Source organism: Mchenga conophoros, linkage group LG22 (genome assembly GCF_057382185.1).
Source record: "Mchenga conophoros isolate Kocher_MC1m ecotype Shallow Benthic linkage group LG22, M_conophoros_male_GT1.1, whole genome shotgun sequence".
In the NCBI taxonomy this organism is placed as follows: domain Eukaryota; kingdom Metazoa; phylum Chordata; class Actinopteri; order Cichliformes; family Cichlidae; genus Mchenga; species Mchenga conophoros.
Genome location: NC_140546.1, coordinates 12875387 through 12899842, shown reverse-complemented (window position 1 = coordinate 12899842; position 24456 = coordinate 12875387). Strand labels below are relative to the sequence as shown.

General features: G+C 39.7%; 1 protein-coding gene across 1 annotated transcript in view; it reads right to left on the bottom strand.

Moving 5' to 3' along the window:
* angpt1 (angiopoietin 1) overlaps positions 1-23776 on the bottom strand; it is a 57291-nt gene extending 33515 nt beyond the window's left edge. The window contains exons 1-4 of the mRNA XM_085261398.1: positions 22966-23776; positions 2297-2452; positions 1515-1636; positions 64-296 (exon numbers count right to left, since the gene is read on the bottom strand). Of these exons, the coding sequence (XP_085117524.1) occupies positions 64-296; positions 1515-1636; positions 2297-2452; positions 22966-23361 (907 nt within the window). The 5' untranslated portion in view covers positions 23362-23776. The remainder of the gene's footprint in view (positions 1-63; positions 297-1514; positions 1637-2296; positions 2453-22965) is intronic.
* Positions 23777-24456: the final 680 nt, after the last annotated feature.

Here is a 24456-nt window from a genome sequence, read left to right as displayed (position 1 = left end):
AAACAATATTTATGCTTTGAAACATTCCAAACTTTTACACATTTATGACTCCAGTTTGCTTACCTCCATCTTTAGAGCAGAGGTTGAGCAGGTTGTGGACAGTGTCCATCATCTCCTGCTGCTGTCTCTGCAGTGCCGTGCTGTTTCCTGTGGTCCGGCTCAGCTGGGCTTCCAGCTCTCTGATAACGCCGCTCTGCCTTCCCACGAGGTTTTGGAGACTTCCCTTTTCCTGCTTCAGTGTCTCTAACTCCTCACGGTGTCTCATCTCCATCTCTAACATCTTCTCCTCTAGGAAGCTGAGGGGAAAAGCAAAACGAAAGAGTTTATTATGGAACATGGTGAAGTTGTTAATTATTATTTCCTTCCAGGTCATCCAACGTCTCTGGAATTGCATTTGTTTTCACAGGATTTAAACTGATCCACAGTTGTTTGGCAGTTTATGCTTTAATCCTGCCTCTGATTTACTAGTTATGCAATACATATCAGTTTCATTTATTTGCAATTATGAGCAGGGATCAGGTGATTAAAACATATTTATTTAAATTTCTTCATATTTGACTTTTGGTTCCCACTGCGCCGCCTATGACAGACACCCAAAGTAATTATAATCAACATGTGGCAATACTCCCCTCACTATCTCCCATGAGGTGATTAGAGAACTCCAATTCAGGAACTTTCCCTGACTAAAATACAAACAATGATGTCTGTAGGGTTAGTTGCCATGTTTTCCTCACACAGTATAAACATGTGCTTCATTGTTCACTTTGCAGGCCCATTTGAGGTAAGTGAATACGCTATTACGGAATCTGAGCTTTACAATCTAATACCTCAAAGATGATAGAAGTTGACATCAAATTCCTAATCATATCCTCCCTGCAGTTATAAGATCGGTAAAGGAAATACATATGAGATTGAATAATGTCATAATTGCTTAAGCTTAGGAAAATTGCTCTTGGAAATCTATGTCCATAAGCTTCAAGCATAACTGAAGTCTGATTCACCAGAAACTATGCTTTCAAATGGCGATCTTTTTTTTTTTTTAAGTGATTGTCTCAGTCTCTGCAGATATCGCAGTGAGACCTATGGACTGAAAAACTACATCATGTAACACAATCCCGCAGGACTAATCACTGTAAAGAACATGGTTTAGAGTTATGAAAACATATCCCACAGCAATATTTTAATTGCTTGATTTTGCAACAAATACAAAGTGGTCCAAAACGGAAAGCGAGGCTTCGTGGGGTTTAGTTGGATCTACTGAGCACGAAGAGAGTATGAGCTTCTTATCATTGCTGCTGTTTACATAACTAAATATTATTTTGGAAAATCTGCTAACAATGTCAGAGAGCGCTGGTAGTAAGCTTTTGATTTTGTTTATGCAATCATGCAGCAAACAGCAGCAGCGAGTGAAAAATGTTTAGTAAATTTGCTGGCCTTTCGCCCATCGATACATCATCTTTATTACCTCCGGTTTATCTTCGGTTGCCAGTCTGTATTGTGTATTGTGTGTTTACCTGTTCTTGTCATGCAGCTTGCTGATCTCATTGGTCTGGACCATTAATTGCTTCTCCAACTTGTTGGTTGAAAGAGAATTTTCCAGCAGCTGGATCTCAAGCCTTGATGTTTGATTCAGAACCTGCCACGGCAAAAAAATACGGAATACAAAAAATCAATATTATACTTTGTTAGTCCCAGTAATCATAAATCAGCAACAATGTAACAAAATGTAAGATAAACCAAAAGCACTTGAGAAAAAAAACAAAGCACTGTACATTCAAGCCACACATAAATCCCCAGCTTTGTTTTCATTTTGTCAAGCCTACACCTAGAACATGGGAATATGTAGAACATATTTATCTCTACTATGTTTATACTTAAAAAAAAATTGTGAGCAGTTATCGTTTTAGTGCTTTAGTAACCAATGACGTACACAATCTATTGCAATTTGCAGATTATTGCCCATAAAACAATAAAAATGAGCACAGCTTGGGTGAAAACCCATTAGGTGATTCAGTACTTTGAATAAATGAGCTAAAAATGACCTGTGCACTTACTTTTCATCACCTTTTACTCAAAGGTCAACTTTACTCAACTTTCAGTACTCAAAGTACTGAAAGTAATCGATAGGCATTCATACACCATCGTTATTGTCTTTGGCCAGTTTGCCTTTTCTTTTTAAGAAAAAATGTGTAAAATAGTTAGTGAAGCACAGGATATACCTACACAGTGTTATTATAACAATTCACTCAAATATGTAGGCATTTGAAAACATTCGAAAGCATTTTTTAAGTGTTACCTGAGTCTCAACATCAGTGAGCTTGCGTGTTTGTTCAGCAGTCTGAGAGAGGAGGTTGGTTCCCATTTCCAACATGGCTGCAGTGTGGTTGTGGACAGCACTCTGCTGCAGCTGAGCCATCTCTGTTTTCATACTCTCTTTGATGTAGTTCTCAATCTACAGAAAAAAAACAAGGAGGAAGAAGCAACAGATTTACACCCAAAAAAGAAGACAGTGGCATACTGACACTGGTGATTACTGACGGACATCCAGAATATACCATCCACTGTGTATGTGAAGATACTGGCCCATTAATATATAAATGAAAAAAATAATAATAATCCCAACATCTTCACCATTCAGGTTTCTTAAGTTTATCTAGAAAAATACACACATACTTTTTATTTCATATTACTTGAAAGGAACTCGATTGAAGAATGACCTTAGTTCATACAGGTGCACAAACATGCTGGTGGTTAGCTGATGCCTGAACAGATGAATAGATATTAGCCGAAGCTTGTCTGGATAGAAGTTTTTCCTCCTTATCTCCAAACTAGTCTGTGCTCCATAGCCAAACAAATGACAATACGGCGGTAAAGGTTTAGGTTCTCCTATAGATTAATTACATAGATCACCTGGATTAAGAATAAACTCTGAATTCTGTTATAATTAGGACATTTCATGTTTTTCTTTTGGTTTTTTAAACAGTGAAGAATATAAAGGTATGGATACAGGGTATGGGAATAATAGCAGGTAGCCAGAAATCCACCAAGAAACTTGTGTCCAACTGCGGCCACGCACAACTGGCTAAAATCTACGCACTTGGCTAAAAATCTGTCAGATACAAACAAGGAGAAATTATGCTACATGCTACAATGCATATACTTCACATACAGTTTATATTGGTGGGCATAACATTTTCAGAAGTGACAGAAATATCTTTTTTATCTGTTTGTATAATTCAATAGAAAACATTTATCCTGCAACTATTTCCAGTAAATGATTTGTATGCAGATAAAAAAAATAGACTTTTTTGCTTTCATAGCAAATAAATGAACTGCAATATTTTAATCAATCCAAGACTGATGGATAATAAAAGAGAACCGAGGCGGATCCCTGTTGCTCTTCAGCAGACATTGCCAGTTCTCAGCTATTGGTGTGGCTCTGCCAAGTTGAATTAAGCGTACAATGCAATATCCTCTGTTGGCGACAATATAGAAGTAAAATTAAACATTTTTGCAGGCTGGATTTCAGACATAATATGGCTTCATCTAGCTGTGAACTACACAAGACTGATATAAGTGTCACTTTTCATATAACCTCCAATGGTCTGGCGTCAAGACATAGAAAGAAAACAAGGAGTCTGGAATTTGCAAAGTTCTAATAATGATGGATTATTCTGGCTGATAATGAACCACAGACTATGACTGAGAAAAGGTGATCGGTAAATCTGGAACTCTATGGTTCGTGTGATGATTTCATACAATCATAGACCCCGAGTCTCAGGGCAGTGAGAGGTTTGGCACAGCTTAAGTCATCTCGGAAAAACAAAACGGTATTGAAGAGACAAATGACAGAAACCTAAGAACAGCTATCACTTCACGGTTTGTCTCAGTGTGGCTGAATCATGGCTGGACCTTGCGAGGGTCATAAGTGGAAAGTACCAAGGAGAAAATAGATTATACAAACACGCCCATTCATGTAAAATCAGCACTTTGGAAGCTGTAAAATAGGTCTATGTGGGTGTTGGGTTATTTAGATGGTTTCTAACCTCGACTCCAGTTAAATGCAGTGTTTTTTCTTTTACTGACTACCAGCAGAAACTATTGTCGGCAGTAAAAGCAAATAGTTCTTTCCACTGCCGAGCTGAATTTGTGTCACTCAGCAGCAAGATTGGGATAGTGAAAAATGGGTGTATAACGAAAATGCAAAGGTTTTATTCTGCTAAGATAGAAAAAAAACAGGGAATTAAAAAAAATGAATATTCAGCACAAATAATTTGGTTTAAGCCTTCACTCAGTGCTTATTGCTGTTTTAAATGTTCATTCAGTAGTAATGAGTAGTCACAGAGGCCTAGAAAGTGATTCCATGCAACTACCGTTTACTAGGGAAAAATATGTATTCCCTGATGAGTTGGTAAGTAGTTGCTCGAAGTTGCTGGCCTTCACTGGATGAAATCAATCACGAAGAAGGTGCTTAGCATTTACTCTCCAAATGACAGTGAAATTTGAAAAAGTGTAAGTAAAACTGGTGACCGTTTGCCTTCAAAGTCAAAGCTGTGCCTTACCACTGTAACCAACACATTCCAAAAGGTCCAACTTTTACTTTGAAGGTAACGGTCACTTTTTTCAGTTTGTTTGCACTTCTCTCACTACTGCTTGACGAGTACTTTGTGAGTATTTGCAGACAAGTTGGCGTCTTCCAAGCAAACTACTGGCGAACATGGAAACCAGCCAGCAACCCAGCAAGCCAGGACGTTTTTTTGGCGCAGCATCCTATACCTTTTTATCAACTTCCTCCATCAACCACTCAGCATCTTCCTGCACTTCTACCTAGTAGCTGGTGATTGGCAGAGGGGTCACTGATTGGTCTCTCAGCCTGTGTGAATGAGGCTTAGCAACTGGTTTCAAAGGAACTGCCACCAACCATTTAGCTGATACTCATTTTACCCTCACAACCAGTGGTTGCAAGATGGTCATCAACTGGTCTCTGTGCCTTTATGAGTGGGGCCTAAGATCTGATATACAGAGCGATCTAAAGAAACCATATTAACATTAAAGTGATTATATTAGCAGGGGCTTTTAAAGTTTTATATACTTTCAAGTGAAAAATATTACTTAGAGCTATGTACCCCTTATAACAGTAACATAGGCAGACTATAGACAAACTTGTTAGCCACATTAAGGTACAGGTCATCTCAGGTCAAAAAGGTTAGTAGAACATATTTGTCTCTCACCAAAACTAATTAGTCCACTTTCATAACTATGACCTTAAGTAACTTCTAATTTCTAATAGTTTAATACTATTAGAGCCTTCTTAATTTCTTCTAGAAATGGCTAAATCTATCATCTCTTTTCAGATAATCATTGTTTGCTAAGTGAGAGTCTCATAAACACAAGTTTATGTTTCCCTAAGTGCTACTTTACAGAAGTATTAAGGTTTTATGGTGGTGTGTTTGGCACAAGCTGACTTCATGTGGCCTGCCTGTGACTTTACTAATTATGCTCCGCTCCATGACATTCATCCTTCAGTGCCTTAAGTGCACTCTGTACCCTTTGCATGCACAGACTGGTCAGAGTAAACAGTTTATGAGGCACAACTGGATGTTAATCACCAAACAGGCTGTTTTGAGCCCTTTAGAATGTAAATGACAGGATAGAGACTTTAAAAGCAACTGTTGCTGATAGAAACGTTCTGAGCAAGCACATTTTCATACCAAGCATAACACGCAAAAAGGTTGGAATGGCATCATGTCAGACATCCAACATACGGATCCTGCAAATAATTATGGCAGATCTACTGAAATACCAATGCTTGAGAGCCAGGCACAGGATAATCCCTTTAAATGATACTCTCTGTTATGATTACTATTTAAAATAACTTCTGATCTTCTTCTAAACAATTGCAGTAGCAGTGCAAAGAGACACTGTGAAAGTAAGAAACTGCAGGCCTGGACTTTTTAAAATACTTTCCAGTGGAGCTTTGTCACATCTCTACTTATCTCCAGCTCTTTGTGCATGCAGGGAGGTGATGGTAATGGTGTTACTGGGGCAGCCTGGCTTCTGGGATACATCCCTTTCACTCATGCCTGGATGCATTGCAGGCCACTTTAACAGAGAGGATGGGAGTTATTACTTACCATGATCTACCCCCCGCATCAGCCCTTCCCAATGTATCACAGGCCTATTTGCTGGCTTAGACCCAAAGCCAGCAAATAGGCTCCACTTATGCATTCTTATCGTTCACTGACAGCGGAAGGTGAATTTGACACCACTCTTTAAAATCCGGGTCTATAATTCACTCTAGTAGGGCTTTAGAAGGTGCTACCCTGACTTACTGCAGGCCACTTTCTGCAGCTGTATAAAATAGGAGAAACTTCTGCCGTATCTTAAAAACTGTCTAACTCGGTCACTCGATTGTTTGTTTTAAAAGCCACCTTTAAATGGTTTTAGGACCGCTGTCTTAAAGTCTGTCAAGATTAGATGAGTAACAACTCAGACTGAACTTGTAGCAGATCTCTGTGACCTTTGCTCCAGTGGCCAGCATCCAGAGATTTACTCAATTGCTGCCACATTTTTTGTCCTCTAACAGGATGTCATGTGAGAAAGACTGACATAAAATAAATAAGAAACAAACATAGGCCCGGCATGTCAAAGTAGACAGTTTCATCAGGCAGTTTTAAAAGAGCTGTTTGCTACACCACACCTGTAAATTACTGAATAATATCCAGGCTTATATGCAGTGTTCTGTGACATAATTTTCTGCTGCAGCAAACTTTATTTTAACAAAGTTATCCTTTCCGTGGACTGTTGTAAACTTGCATGAAGAATCTACAACTACAACAAAAAACTACAACTGGAAACTCAACAACACTGTAGTTTGATCCTATTTAGTTCACCTTGTAGATAAGCGCTCTAACAATATAATGAAAGTTAACAACTTCCAGAGTGCTCACTCATCTACTTCCTGACAGACATATCAGCTAGCTGCAACCACACAAACCCATCCATTGCATAAGATGAGTTGTCATGTTTACTGAACAAATGCTTGGGGTATATGGTAAATCTTATTAACTTTTTGAATCAAAGTTTTTTGCTTGCAGAGAGCTGGAAGTTTCTACGTGTTGCTTGTGTGGTTCGTACTTGCGTTGGTGTAGCTAGTCACTAACTGAGTCGTTAACTGTGTCACTCCCTCCGCTCTGGCTCACACAGACTATTTAGGTCTTGCAGTCACGTACCCGCTAACTATGTGATGTCAACTTGTCTGCCATTTTGAACGTGTTGCAACATTGGATCAAGTGAATAAGGCTTCAGTCAGACAGGATGAGAGAACGGCCCAATATCATATTGCAGCAACCAGTCAATTCAATGGGTATTCTGACCAGTTGGTGATTGCTGGAGGTTGTTGCAGTCATTCTGATATTCATTCCAGAAGCAACAGTCACACAGCCCTATAGATTGGTCAGTGACCCCGGTAGGAATTTTGGGTCTTGAGAGAAAATACTTCCCGTTAATATCCCAATGAAACCTCCTTGATATAGTCACTAGCAGGTTGCTACAGACACCGGTATTTCAAACTAAATATGCTGACTACGAATACTTGCTGACCACTAGTTGAACATTTGTGAAACTGTGCAAGAAATGGAGACCATTTGCCTTGAAAGTAAACACCGCGTCATTTGAATCATGCAAATTGCAGTGCTGACGCACAACTTTCACTTTACAGGCAAGCATTCACCACTTCGGGTTTGTGTTGCAATTTTTCATGTTTCACTTTTTCTCAGTGTACCGTTAGTTAGCACAGTTAGAGTGTTTGCAGACAAGGTATCATCTTACATGCAAACTACTGGCAACTAAGCAATCTGTTAACAATCTGTTAACAACCAAAATAACCAAAAGGAGATTTTTTTGCACCACATCCTCTTTGTGACTGATTTCGCTCAATGACAGCCAGCAACCACCAGAAACCTCTCGATAATCCATCTGGGAATATGCATTTTTCCTTCAAGACTGGTGATTCTATCATGTTCAATATGGTAGACAGCTCTTGAGCACTGTGTGTGAACCTCTATAGTTGATGAATAAAGCACCTTTCAAGGCATATGTCTTACACAAAAAGCAGAAGACTGAGAACATTGATATTAACAGCAGAACCTCTAGAGGATTGCTGCATTGGTTGGCACCTTGAGTGCATTCACTCAAGTACCTAAACGAAGCACAAGTAAGGCTGGGGAAACTTGCATTGAGTCGAGACTGAAGAAATCACTTGGATTAGGGATGAAATGCTTCTTCGACTGAAAATGCTCCATCCAGACTACAGAATCAACTTTCTGGAATTCCCTCACCTGAAATATTGAGCATCAATCAAGGCATTATATTTTCTACTCCACAGAGTATAAAGTAGAAAGCTTAAAAAGAGAGGCAGGGGGACTTCCCATTTCAAAAACTGTGGAAGTGCCCTTGGTGCAGAAGGATTTTATAGGTCAGTATAGACTTCCTGCAAGGAGGTAGTTCCCACAGAATGTATTATTTGTGAAAGTCATGCCACTACATTGGAGAAGGTCTGTAAGCAATACAAGAAAGCAAGTAAACATGCTGATGGTGGATAATTTAGAATAGGAATAGGAGTGCGCAATGAATTGGGTTGTCCAAACCCTCTCTCAGCTCTCTTGATCTGTGTGAATTTGGCCATCTGAAAAACAACCAAGTGCCTGCCAGCACCTGCTTGATCCAACACTGTCTTTTCTTCCCCCTTTATATCTTTCTTGCTTGTTTTCTTCCCGTTTGTCAACCTGTCAAGACAGTATTGATGCTAATCTTGTTGTGGTTTTGTATTTCCAAGGACATAATGAAACATGTGTACACAACTTTAAGTAAACCAAGCTCTTTATAAATGATTAGGTCAATTATAGTGCGTAGTTTGAAGTACCCAAAATTGCTTGGCAGGTTCAGACGCACACCATTTTTCAACCTTCAAAGGTTTACTGTCATGATGGTTTGTCAACAGGGCAGCCAATAAAAGAAAGTGAGATTTTCTGGCTGGTATATTCAAGGCTGGGTGATATTTCTTAGGAAAAACAAATCAGAACTTCTAACCAGAGTGCAAAAGTTTTAAGCCAAATTGAAGTTCATATTTTCCACATTTTGTCAGATATTCTTAAACTATACGACTTTGCATATCATTACTCAGTGTTAACCATTCAAATAAATCACAAACACAGAAGGGGGAATATACATAATACCTTTTGATGTGGGGATTTTTTTTCCCAAACAACTGATGAGATCTCTGTGTAGATAATTTAAATGCTTCAATTGAAATGAGGCTTGATTTTCAACAAGGTCTGGGTAAAATTCTGATGCTCTTAATCACGATTTCGAAACACAAACCCGAGTCAAATTTAGATTTAATACTTCTTTTGATTATGTTAAATCTGCAAAAAACATTAAAACCCAAGAAAGAAGAAAACCCGCTTGTGTTGCTCTTGTTGCTTTTAGTCTGTTTTTTTTTTTGTTAGTTTCTTTGAGACATAAATTTTGTGTAATCTGTGTTATGCTTTCTCTTACGTGAATGGTCAAACTTGGAAGGACCTTTTAAATCAAAGTCTGACAGTGTTATGTCTATAACACATACATTCAGTGATAAACTACTAGAATATACGACAAAGAAAGTCTTTTATTTGTCAGAATGACAGATTGAGATATAAAAATTGCAATGTTGGCATTGTGTTATGAAAAGCACAGATGGACAAACACGGTCTTTTGACATAAAATAGAGAGACGGACATTTTAAAGCCTTGAACTTGAGTTTTGTAGCACTTGTGTGAGAACATCCAAGAGCAATGTTTGGTTTTCATTTACTGATTTTGATACGATTATACAGACACTGCTTGTTTTCATGAGGAAAATTTATTCTGGAAATGAATTTTCAGAGTTGCTCTGCTCGGTGCTTCTTTAGGACTAAATTCCAGTGAAACTACACATAACTCAAATCACTGCAAAGTGTTAGACAAGAAACATAAAAAATATCATAATATCTACAGGCTACAACTCCTATAAAACCGAGAGAACAAGCTCATCTCATAAAATCTACGGTAGGAACAAGCTTTTATTATTGTTATTATTATAAATTTAAAATTGTATCTTTAGGTCCTTACTTTAGGTTACTGGCAGTCTGTCGCAAAAACACACTTTATTCTCATTTCTTTAGCTGAATCTATGAACAATGCCAAGATAGCACTGCTTGACAGCAATATAATAGTATTTTTGCACCAACAAGGCAATTCCCAAAAAGCTATTAGCCAAAAACTTGGCGTATCTGAGCATGGTGTGTAGTGTGTCCTTAAAAAAGTTGAGGACACTTGACAAGTTCAGGTCAGTTGATCCATTTATTGTTCGAAGCCTAATCAGAAATGGCATCAGTGGAAGGGTGGCTATCAAGAAGCCATTCTTAAGGAAGAAAATGCTGAGGTATGCCAAATTAAGTAAAAACTGAAATTACACAAAAACCAGTCCCCACTGAAAATCAATGGCAAGCAGTCTTGCAAAGATCAGGAGAGAGGTACAACAGTGAGTATCTACAGCCTTCTGTAGAATGGGTCTGAAATGGTTTAGAGCTGCATTTCAGCCAGTGGTGTGAGGATATTGTCAAAGAGAATGGAATTATGCACACAGACAAGTATCAGCAGATTTTGATTCATGATGCAATACCATCTGGAAAGCATCTGATGCTAATTCAGTAAAAGCATCCCAGAGTAGAGAAAAAAGACAAGAAGAAAGACAAAAGAACACCATCAGTCATGTACTGACTTTCTCAGAGCCCAAACCTCACCATGATTGAAGCAGTATGGGATCACCTTGATAGACAACTGGGGAGCTACTCCTGCAGAGTACTTAAAGAAATTACATGCGTGAGACAGTTCTAACATGGGAATTCTTTTATGCCAAAGAGCCTTTATTTACTGCATGATGGACATGATTCAATAAATCACTGTACCTAAAGAAATGAGGGGTGGTTCAAGACAGCATTTAATGTATGATTCCTAAGTCAAGCAGATGTAACAGTCGCTATTAGAGACAAAGCATGGTTTCTTTCAATGACAAATGTAAACAAATACAGTGAAGGAAAGTGTGCATATGAAAGTATATTTTCATAAATACTCCAGTTACATTGGTGCTATCTAATGTCAAAATGGTCCAAAAATTACTCCAATTAATTTTGCTTATCTAGCCTTATGGGAGAGGAAGTTCTTGCAGTCATTCAAGACATGGGAATGCATAACGAAAAACAAATAAGCAAACAAAGCTGGACCTGCTACCATTCATCCAGATGTCTTAAACTGGGAGCACCAGCAGAGGGACAGTCCTGAGATATTGTGGCTCACTTAGTCATCCAACATGAGAAGCTTTCCTCAGGGACACATCTGGACAGGAATGCACCCTTTTTTAAAAGTCTTTTTTTGTGTGTCTATGCTGCTGGCCATGTCAGTCTGCCCCTTTACTTAAGCACACAGGGATCGCAAACCCACCATCCCATGGAGGAGTCTATTACGTCCAAATATTTGAGATAGCATTCCAGTATACCCTCAAAACATCCCAGCAGGAGATTCCTCTGCCAGACAGTTGTAGAAATATATGAAAGGGGGCATGTTTTGTTTTAATTTCAGCCATGACAGAAACCTTACTACATACAGCGTTGTATGTTAAACCTCCTAGTCAGGCAAAACCTCAGGGAAAAATGGTTCCAGTAGTTTGTGTGCCAGCCCCACTACCTACCAAGCTGGGCGTCTTTTTAAATCAAAACGAATGAGCCTTTAATGACAAGGGTTGTTTCCTTCAATGTCACGTTCGTGTTTATCTTTCATCCTAACATCCCATTAAGCATAGACTCCGGAGTTTATAAACTGTTCCTATAGTTAATCACCACAGTGTGAGCTGAGCACGGCCTCCTTCACTTTCTCTTTCTGCCTCCCTCCATCCCATATCTGCACATCTACACGTGCTTGCATTTCCGAGTCTTTCTTACAATCTTTGCTTCGCTTTGATTTTAATACCGAAGACACAGAGACACTATCGCACCAGGTCCAGATTATGTTACTGTTCAGTCATTTTGCACGCTTCCACTGTTGCTAACACGCACTGTCAGTGGCTGCACGAGGCACTTCTAAGTAAGTGAGGCCGAAGTAGACCAGCTAACATGCACACATGAAACAGCTTTGACCCGAAGTTTACCACATATGTTTAAAAGGACGTGGACGCTGCTCTTATCGACGATGTGCAGCTAATGAGCAGTTTGATCTTTGGCTTCGGTTGACATGTTGCATGTTTGTGCATCTTGATCATTAGCTGCTCACGTGTTTGATGTTTTTCATAGAAAAACTGCAGTACGAGTACATTTGTACACACATTGAAAGGTTCTTGACATAGCATGTCATTGGAATTACATCACATCTTTTTCTGTTGTGCAAGGTTGCTAAAGAAAACAGAAGTAGAGAAAAGGATCATTTAGAGAAGTGCACACTGTGTGCATTACCTGTCTAATTCCTGGGTTTCTGTGTTCAGTTTCTGTTTGTTTTTGAATTTCATAGGCAGCGGCACTCAAGACATGTCTATAAACAAAAGCAAAAGCAAAGGATGGATCAAATGATTTCAACCAGTGCAACCAAACATAAATGGTCATGCTCAAACAACAAAACATCTTATCCATTTTTTGTGATTAGTTTGAGGGCTTAAAGGTTCCAGGTACTAAATGGACTGTAAAGCAATAACACTGTGGAAAAAAAAAAGAGAAGAGGCTTTGTTTTCTTTTTGAAAGCTGCCATCTCTGAGGACGTGAATGAACTTTAAACCTTAACTGTTAAGCCAACATGATGAGTACCACAACGCTCAGAAAAACTGAAATATGAACATCTAATCTTGGAACCGAACTCCGTCTGGTGCTGTTGTAGGACTGAAAACCATGAGAAAGCCACGAATCTTAGTTGTATCATGGCAAACAATGATAATTACTCCATACAAGGTAGATTTTAGGAAAACAGTGACATCACCCATTCTTTTTTGCAATCTGTAACTGTTAAAAGTTATATCTTCATCCTTCCCTTAGACGAGACATCATAGACATCATGTATCACTGACGTGTATACATTTACATGGATAATGTGAGTGCTGTTTGACAGCATGTGTCAGCTTCTGTTCCAGTTTCTGCACCTTGTGATTGCACATGCCCAGAGAAGTAACATCTCATATGATCCTTCTCAGACTATCGGCTAAGCTCAAGGTCATCTCATCCAAACACAGGCGAAAAAACAGGCTTGTGCAGATAAAACAGTGTCGTGCACAAACCCGCATGCAGAAACGGACACGAACGTGACACACTCACGCGTGCAGATTTACTAACGTCCATGTCCAGGCCTCTGGAGGATTAACCTTTCCACCTCAGAATCACAGCAAACATGTCAACTTAAATAAACTTCTGGAACTATTTGTAACCATTTGTATTTTCGTTGTAAACTCAGACCAACAAGCACATCCATCTTTTCAATCAACAACAGATTTCTAAGTTAGTTCCTGTTAGGTCACCGTGCAGCAGCGCAATTTAGAGGTAGTCTGTCACTGCACCGTTGCTGCAGAGGGGAAGTACATGAAGAAAAATGTTACGCTACATTTTTTCCATCCCTAAATGTGTGCAAAGTGCTTTCTCTACCAGTAATCACAACACTGACTGCTAAAATCCACCTGTACTAATCATTACAGCCAACTGTTTGCCTAAACCAAAAACAGCTTGATGCTTCAGGCTGACACCAAATACAGCAGTGTTTTTACAAGGTTTTCCCCTGTAACACGCACTCGAATAACAATGTAGCAATAATAAACAGTCCTAAATGAAGGTCCAGATTTCTATAAAGGTCAGAATTTGGTGTAAACAACATGAAAGCATGGATTCATCCTGTATTATATCAGTGATACAGGCGTGCTGCTGGTTGTGTAATGTTGTGGGGGATACACTTTGAGGTTCTTAGTACCAGCTGAGCATCTTTTAAATGCCACAGCCTATCTGAGTACTGTCGCTGACCTTGTCCATCCCTTTATGACCACAGCGTTCTCATCTTCTGATGGCTCCATCCACCAGTATAAATCTCCATGTCACAAAAGCTGAAATGATCTCAAACTGCTTTCTGGAACATAACAATGAGTTCACAGCTCTCAAATAGCTTCCACGGCAACCAGATCTTTGGGTTGTTGTGGAAAATGAGATTTGCAGCAGCAGCCCACAAATCTGCAGACAAAAAAGGGTCCAACTCGCAAAGGTGTAACTGAAGAAGTGGCCAGTGAGTATATGTATCAACATGTTTGTATGGGTTTTGCATTGTGAGCACAGAGAAAAAAATATGTAGGACTAGATAAATTAAGTATAGACTGATTTTTACAACATTTATCATTTAAAGTGAATTTATGAATTATATAAAAGAGCTATTTCCATGTCAATTTGGGTGGGTTTTTTTGGTGGGAGAGTGATTAGCTATAGTTTGGTGTAATGCAACAAAGCAAGTTCTAATGAAAATCTAAATCAGTATCTGCTTATATGTAATGTTGAACTTTTTAGAGCCTTTACTAGAAAGAAAAAATCCAATACACAGCTTGCTTGCCTAAAAGATTATTCGTTAGAGCCTCTTGTTACCGTACTTGATTGAATACTTAGATTGTGTTTTAAAAACAAACGAATTATGCGTTTTAGGCGTGTGAATTGCATACTTGGTGCAATTCATCACCAAATTCTGTCGTGCAGCAGGTGTTCCTTATCAGCTAATCGACAGCTCTGATAGCAGCGTGACCGAAAGTACAAACAGCTAAAACGACCAAAGAAAAGAAACATACTGAAACAGTCGACGGAGTCATTGATTTTATGAGGACTCTTGAGTTGCACTGTACGATGTTTTGAGGGTGTTATTGTTTAACAGCAGGGAACATAAGAAATGTCACAGGGTAACCCACTTTACTGACTTTCCTCTACATGTCTGCAGTGAGTGTGCCAGCTCCAGCTGTGGTATTCTGTGAAATATGAGAAGTCTGGCTCAGGTCCCCGCTAACGCAAACACAACTCTGTACAGGGTTACGAGTGTCTTTGCTTTCAAAGCAAATATTAAGATTTGTGGGTGCAAATGTGTCTGCATGTGCGTCTATATCTTTTCGTGCATGTGCGTATTGCCACTAGCAGGCTGAACGAAGTGTCACACCAATCACAGCACTTAAAGCGATAAACCGAGACCCGACTCACTTCATGTGCCCAAAGCGCCCAAAGAAAACAGAGGCAGGTTATAAACAGCCTGCCCTTCTGAATTGCTCCAGACTGAATTCCATCAAGATGTGTGGGTCTGAAGATGTAATTCAATACGTTGCACAATACTCACAGAGCAGCTCGCCTCCCTCACTCGCACCATAAGACAATAAACGATTAAATAAATACGTGAAGTAATGCTCAGATGTGACACGAAGGGCTTAAGAACAAGTGGCTCACATCCTACCACCATAAGAACGCAACAAAAACAATGGAGACAACCATTACTCATTTGAAGATCTATGTAGGCCACAGTGCGAGGGAATGAAGCTGTTTATGTTTTCTTTCCTACTATTCCGAGTCTGTCCCAATCTTCTTCTGTCTTCTTTTCACCGTTATGCGCTTCCTGTCAACAGTTTTCTACAACTTGGCCTCACTCTACGGCCTTTTCTCCTCATTTTGGAGCATCTGACCTTGATTCTTGTGTTTCTTTGCTTTAGAATCCGAGAAACACACAATCTGCAAGGCTAACTCCAAGCAGGGTGAAACGGCGCTGCCCTCTGGAACCTCTGGAAGGCTCCCCAGCGTTGACAAACAAAGACATCCACTCAGAATGCAACATCTGTCAGGGAGAGTCAAAGAGACACTGGAGGGAGAGCCGGCCTCAAAGGCAGCATCTAAGGCGGCTTCAGGAATTTTTCCTCCACTTCACAGAAATATCTACGGGATTGAAAATTATCATAAACGAAGATCAAACAACACAACTTAGAGTGAACTTCCAAATTGGATGAACACAAACTGAAGCATGTAGCGAGAGCATTCAAATTCACAGCGTATCCTTATTTTTCATTCTGCGGCACATTGCCAGAATCAGCAATACAAGAAATTGATATTTTATCAGTTATCTTTTCCTGGAAACAAACCAGTTGGGAAAAAAAAAGAGAACATCTGACAGATTACTGCAAATTCAAACCGAGTTAGACGTCTTGGGGTATTCTCTGCAAACAGCTCAAATATCAAATATCCAAACAGAGCTTTGTTTTTAATGCCATATCAGTTCCTTTGACCTTAATCAAACTTTGATTTACAGCGTACGACCTGCATGAACCGAAGTCTGGAGGAAAACAAATAGCAGATATGGGTGAGTAATATTATCTATCATCTGCTCTGTTTATCAAGAGTCATTATAAAACAAAAATACAAAAAAAGATAACAGGCAGCTCTGCGACTGAAGTAAGCTTAAACACACTCGTGATTTGCTGCAGGCTAAAATAACAGCACATTACATTACTAACCGTGCACTTACATCGACCATAATGTCTAATGTTCCACTCTATCTAAGTTGTTATTATCTCATATTTGGCTCATAATCACTCAACCTTAGCAGTGGCAAAGATGCAGACAAGAACCTTTTTGCTTTTGGCAACTCTTCTGACAACAACTTCCACTCTAGTACTAATGGCTTTCACTTGTCTGCCCAGAATAATATTATGTATGGTTGTTCTGTTGGGAGGCAAAAAAACAAAAAACCTCTTATTTCAACAATTTTATAAGAAAATATTTAAATACCACACTAGAATAAAACCTATACACATACACCTACCTTAAAGCTGATATAATCTGTATTGCTGTATAAACAATGGCTCTGTGATAGTCTGTCAACCTACCCCATATCTTGCCCCATGACAGCTGGGATAGGCTCCAGCACCTTTCACCCTAAGTTGAACGGGTGGATGAATGGATGACTTGGTGTTATTAACTCTAAATAATTTCCCAGAGCTTTTACAAATATTGAGATATAAATAAGTAAGGAAGTAAAGTTTATTTCTAAAGTGCTTTTTACAGATATATCTTCACAAAGCAATCCAAAAAATAAAATATAGGAATTAAGGAAAACAGCTAACTAAAAACAGGTACTATCCATAAGAATCTCAACAAAAGGCCTCCTTGACTAAAAGGCGTCCAGAGAGTCAGCTAAACAAAGTTGGAGTTGGAGGCTATTTCAAAGTCTCAGTGCTGGAATTGCTTCTGACTTCATTGTTTGGTTTGTTTCTCTTATGACTCTTCTGGTCCTGGCAAACTGCTGTTTAAGTAAAAAAAAAAAAGCTCTAGTTAAACCGCTTTGTTCTTAATGTCAACTAAAAAGCAGACTTGCAAAGTTAGCAAAGGTGAACATAATGGAGCGTTTAGCAGCTGAAAAGTCAGATATGTCCCTCTGAAGTTGGTGGTGACCAGATTAGAGCTAAAAGGAATCTGAATACAACCTCTCATCAATCAGATGGCCTGGGGCTAGACTTCAGACTACCTCCAAATTTTTTTTAATGATGATTAAAAGTAATAATACGGTATAGCATATGTGCGTGACTTTTTTCACTGTGTCCAAGTGGCCAAATCACAAGAGTACCTACATTCGTAATACCTCTAACGACCAAATGAAGAAAAATTAGCACCATTAGAAGAGTGAGAGTGCACGGAAACATGAGCCTATAAGAGGAAACTCTCAATTTATTTTACAGATGCACGAATGGGTGCCAAGCTACAAGCTATAGCTACAGTGTTTTCAGTGGGGATGTCATAAATCCTGCAAGCATTTAGCCAAATGTATAACCTTGTAATTAAAGCAAAATAAATCCTCAATAAAGTACCCACCTGAGAGTAATTCACTAAAATGAATGATGGAAAAAGAAACCAAATGGTAACTTTGTATCGCTGCACTAAAGGAAACTAGACAAATTCAAAATGGACTGTCACATTACCTAGAAATGTACTGCTTCATTCATGTGACTTTAAAGAGACATAGGTGTACAATACCTGCCTGGCCAGTATCAAAGCTGCCATCATGTTCGCAGCCACCGGTTAATTGAAATACGACCTCTGGAAAAAACGGGTGAGTCTGAAAACAAAGCGGTACGGCTTATTGAGCATGACAAAACCGCTAAATGCCCCCTTTCCCTGAAAATCAGAAACATTAACAGTGTTGAACCCCATTTTCATGTCCGTGTGGAAATACTGCGGCATTGTTGTAATGTTTTTCCCTGCTCCCACGACACGCAGAAGCAGAAAGTTCTCTTTCCTTTTCACTTACAGTCAAAGCACAAGTGCAACCAAGAAAACCCTTCTGGAAGCTGTTATTGGAGCGCCCTTCTGTAATTTCTATGGTTTCCTTTTTGCAAGTTTAGAGGTCCAGAAGGACAAGACTTTTTATTCCTTGGAGCATTTGCCCGTCTTTATGTATCATCCGATTGTTAGCTTTGGACAACATTACGAGTGAAAAATAAACTCTTATAGAGGAAGTCACTACTAAAATAGATAGGTTTCCCCTTGGATCCCCAGGCACACTGTGTGGCCTTCTGACAGCATTAAGTAGAGAAACATATTCACTCTTTCTCAAATGAACTCCCAATATGGAAGGGAAACAAGCTGCTGCCCACATGTTGGTATATCCTCTAAAGCACTGTTTATGCAACGCAGTCAAGTTCGTCAAGAGGCAGAAAGATGGGAATTTCACAGGGATAAGACACCCAGGATGGTCATTTCCCCTCCATGTTCAACAGCTTAGTTTGGCAAAGGCTTCTCCAGAAACTTTCTGCAGTTTCCACAAGAGGGGGAAATGAGAAGATCTTATTACACTTCAGTGCACCAAAGAACACCATTTAAAAGTAGATGTTGATAAAATGTAGCTTTTAAAAATGTTTCCACCACCAACAAAACTCATTTTATGCAATGAGTGCATATTTAAATCTGGCTCCTGGTTACATTTGCAATCTTCTGGCTTCTTTATTCCATGACGGCTGCTAACATTTAGTCGAGGTGAAATTGTCCTGTTGTTCCGATAGCATTAAGATTTTGGGACAGCCTGCTTGAAGAAAACATTTTAATAGGAGGTTTTTAGAACATTATGGCCTGTATATGTACATAAACGGTAGGAGACCTTATGGCGAGATGACACTGGGAATCCTTTTTGTGCCCTAAATTGCACAAAGTTATAAGCACGAGATATTTTAAATCCCAAGAAGATCAACTCATACTTAGGTATTTCAAAAATAAGGTTTGCTGCATTGACCAGACAGTTTATGTTATAAAAGCTTCAGAAATGGAAACGTTAGCTTGCTGCTGTTTGATGCTAAATGATTATGTTTGATGTTTGTGAGACACTGTGGTTGAGATTTATATATATTCAAAGTTTCATTGTGGAATTTTACAGGCATACACTGGATTTGGATTGAAAATGGACGATTTTTTTATGCACTTTGACGTGACATATGGTGACATATGTTTGAAATAAATAAATAAATAAATAAATAATAATAATAAATAAAGCTGACTTGCCAGCATAAGATAACAAAATCTCTTCTAAGCTGTAACCGTATTGCATTCTAGCAAGGAACTAACTAATAGCAAAAACACCTGTTTATGAGATATGGAGAAAATTCGAAAAAAACTCGTACTTTACCTTCCTGCTGCATATTGAGTATGTATTTTAGCATTTTGTTAGCTTCAGTATTCTGTATCACTCTGTGTTGTACTAAGATTGGCTGGTTTGTAACAGATAGGTGAGTTGCTGCAGCAGGTGCATTGTGGGAATTGAATCCTGTGAAATGTCTGATGTACTGTCCCAGTTTTACAGCCTGTCTGATAAAGGATTTTGATCTATACTTGTTTGGTTCTTCCTTGTTGGCAAACACCTGTTGCCAACAAGTTGCAGAGCGCCCTCAGGTGGACAGACTATGCAACATCAACACTTGTAACATCACTGAAGGGTGTTTCTTCTCTATTTTTTTTTTTCATTTTCAGCTATTGCCCAATATAAACCCCATTAAAGTACAAATCAGTGAATAATTAATATCACTGTGGACAATATATTTGGTAAGAACAGAAAATAAAAGTATTATAGATAAGTGTCAAAAATAAAAACACATTTGCATACCAAACACAGTCACCTACCTGTTGTCTTTTATTTTCTCTCCATTTCTTGTTTTTTGTGGGGGTTTTCTGCCCGTGTGTTCCTTTTATAATTCTGTGAAATTCTGGTAAGAAAGCTTATCCATGGCTCTTCACCTTGCAGACAGGAAAAAGAAGTAATCCTTGAGCAAACACGAGCCACCTTTGACTGGTTAGGAATGTTATCCGGGTCCATATACTTTACCCTGGGTTGACAAAGGTAAGATCTCAGGCTTAAAACACTTCCCCAACAGCTGTTTGCTACATCACTCTTAACTGTCTACCCCCCACACTGGACTGAAAGCACAGGCACAGGGTTGCTATCTATAATAATCTTCTCTGTCCGTCTCTTTCATCAGGGCTGGTTGGAGCAACATCAGGGCGAGCTTTCTTTTAGACAAGCAGTAAAAAGACCGGCGTGATTAAGATAGATAGACTGACTGAGACGCTTAATCTTCTGTCCAATGAAAAATGTTAACTGCATCCTGATGTTCTCCCCCCCATGTAGTGCAATTAGCGTGAATTACCACTGTGTGTTTAAACTTCCCTTATGAAATGACCAAGAGCTAATTCCTCTTTATTTCTGATACTTGTTTTTTCTGCTTTTGTATTTAAATTTACAGTATTTAGAAGATACATCAGAAAATTCATGATAAGATTGTCTTTGGTCCTGCACGATAAACTCCTAGGTGTCAGGAGAGAAGCACAATGGCAGTAGTGGTGCTCTCTTCCTTACATCTGAGGAGAAAGTTATTCTAGAGGTCCCATTAGTCAAACCTTCAGTGCACGAATGCTGCCGTTGTGTTTTCACAGGGTCCCTTGTACTGTCATAGACGGATGAGGTTCACTGAGCAAAGATAGAGCTGGTATTATTATAAACCATGGCCTTTCTCTGCACTTAAGACACAGACAGAAACACATACACAAGTTTTCAGACGTTTGACTACTAAAAGTCTTTTCTCATTTTTCCTCCCTTTAATGGTGACTCTACATAAACAACTGTGACACACAGAATGCTAAATGTAGATAAAGTCAGTAGTAGCGACAAAATCCTCTTGTGCTATACCCAAGTTGGTTTGAGACGCATTTCTAAGTTCTGTAGTTTCGTAAGATATTCTGAATTTGCTGGAGGGTGGAGTAGCCCCCAACACTACCTCCCTTAATTCCGAACTCAGTCAACATCTCGCTCTAGCAGACCGCTGCCACTACCTGGTTAATTGATGAGAAATGACTATTTCCTCCAACTCGTGGAGTGAAAATTACTTTCTCTGAGAAAACGAAAAGCAGACGCAGCGTAGCTCTGAGAGCTTTCGAAGGACATGTTCATTGCATACAAACAGATTAATCGGTGAAATTCAGCTTGATAAATTCCCCGTTACACTGTGATCCATGAAATCCATCAGTTGTTAGCTGTGCGCGTGTTTGACTTACAAACTGCGGAAAATAAAATAAGCCATCAGCTTTTAGGTGTTGATGGCAGACTGGACATGCTAATCTTATTTGGGAGCAACAACACTGTAGAAAGAGCAGGAGCACGAGATCCTGTGATGCCAAAACTGAAAGTTTGTTTGTTTGAATCGTGTATTCATTTCAGAGAGACGGTCTTGGGCTTTTCGGAGACACAAAGTCTCAAAGCCTGAAAAAGCAGAGTGCCTGCCAAGCAGTATCAGATATGGCTTCAGAATTCGCATCTTATTAACATATTTGAACAAAAAACCTCACAGATCTTCAAATTCCCATTAAAAGGATTTAATTTAGGAGTTATTTAACCAATAAATTCTTCCAATAAAAATATTCACATAAAACTTCTTTTATATGAATCTGGATTTTCAGGCTAAACTCACACTTGAACAAAAATAAAGAGAGCATTCTCCTTCCATGTCTTTTCCTCCTCTTTGAGTCTCTTGGGGCTCCCTCTGACTTCCTGCCATTAAAGAGACAGCCCACTGGAGAGCAGAGGGTGACTGACATATAGCTACCTTTGCTGTATGAGCATCTGTGGAATTTTGCGGTTAACACAGAGAAAAGTAGGAAGACGTCAGGAAAACAGAGATGTGTTAGACAGAGACGCAGTACACAGTTACGTAACCAAATACTCCAGTCTGTCCTCTTTTGTGTGTTATCAAAAACACATATTTTGTTAACTAATAAAAGTCTGTTTGTCAACTCAGAAGCAAAGAAGATTAATGCCACTATGAGACCAGGCTGCTTTCTCAACAACTGAAGGAGTTATGAGGTGTAAGTCAACCAGTTGACAGCCGTGCATTTTAACATTTTTGATGTTGTCAGTGTTTTGTGTGGTAATCTCTGGAATTTTATTTTGAAAGTGGCCACACAGCATCACCCTTTGGGGGGGGTATGGGTAAAAGAAAGCTGCACTTTTCCAAGGCACATAAACTCTCCTACAGACAAGCACTTTGACAAACTACGTGTCGACTACATGAAAACAGCAAACACTGCATGGTTTTAGTCTGACAGCCTCGTCCACAAACCAAAACAAGGTATCTAGTGAAGCTACAAACAGACGCTCTGGGGAGACCACACACCCAAGCAGACACAAATATCTCAACAAATAGCACACAGCAGCCACTTCAAAAGAAAAAACTCATGCAGATGCAATTCTAAGATTTTCAGCGTGGTTCTGATTAAAACAGGAAAATTCCACTGCGTTCTTATTTCAGCTTATCATTAAGCCAAGATCATGTTTAAATGAAAAGAGAGATCTAGCACCTGATGCTCCACATAAAGTTCCTCCTTACCTTCTGTAGCCACTGGGTGTAATTCTCCATAACGTTCTCCAGCTGCTGGATCTTCTGGCTGGGAAAGTCTGGCTCAGGTGGTGGAGCGTCCCTCTGGAGAGAGTTGGCGTTGTACTGCGAGCTACTGGCCTTCGCTTCCTTGCAGGAGCCTCCTCCAGCTCCCTCTCCCTCAGGTAGGATGAAGGTGTAGGTGCACTGGCCATGCTGGATCTTATGAAAACGTCTGTTATTGGAATTACTACTGCTGCTGCTGCTACTACTAGTAGTACTCCCTCCATTACTGCTACTGCTGCTGCCGTCCGTCCCTCTCCGCTGCTCACCTCCTCCGCAGCTCACAATCACCAGAAGCGCCGCCAGCGACAGCAGGTGACGACTGTAGTGGTACCACAGCATCATATCAGCCTGGAAGCGCTGTTGAGGGTGATTAAATTTCTTGTGTCTCTTGTTTCTCCTTCTATGCTTTACTAGATGTTCTCTTAAGTGCTGAATCAGAAAACGTTAGCCTGAAACATGTATCCTCCATCCTTAAGTTGGACCTCCAGCAGTCAGAGTTCATGCAGACTTTTTTGCCATGGACGGGACACACATGTATGTTTCCAAACCTCCTCTTAAGCTTTTGTCCTGGCAGGGAAAGTTGCACACATGTCTTGGAGTGTGACAGCTTGGCTATATTTCTTGGTGTTCCTCCAGTAAATCAGAGCCTGCCTGCGTTTATCAGAGTGTGCATTTAAAGTAGGTGCTGGGTATGCTGGGATAGTGTCGTCAGACCTCCCCTGGTCTCTCTGCCGTTCTTTCCTCCTCTGCTCGCAAACTTAACGACTGGGGGTAGAGAGTGAGAGAGGGAGAGGGAGGGAGGGAGACGCGCACTCTGAAGAGCAGTTCCAAGCTTCCAGCACACTCTGCGCCTGCCCCTCGCAGAGCCTGCAGAGGAATGTGACTCTGTGCATGGACGTATTTGTGTGTGCGTTTGTTTGTGTGTGTGTGTGTGTGTGTGTGTGTGTGTGTGTGTGTGTGTGTGTGTGTGTGCGCCAGTGATCCTGGCAGAAAGAGACCTCAGCACAGAGGACATGCTTAGACTGTGGGGATCAGCTTTCAGACCGGTTTATGTGGTTGACCTGCTCCCTTGCCTGTGTAAAATAATAATAATAGTAATAATAATTTGAACGCACGCATTTAATTTATCTCTTCTTTTCTCCCTGCTCAGCTAATAACAGGTGCTACGAACTTGTCACCTGTGCTCGGGGTAGCTTTATATGTTCTTCTGCTTATCTCTTGAAAGTACAAATCCATAGTCAGGACAAGCATTGTTTTATAAACTGCAGCACCTACATGGAAGTAGCCATAGGATCAAACTGCAAACCTACGTAGTGGCTAATGGACAGCAAACCATACGCCTGAGCTACATTTACCACAAGATATTAAGTATCTTTCATTCCATAGAATTTGTTGCAGTAAATTTAAAATACTATTAGAGAGCACTCGAACACCAAA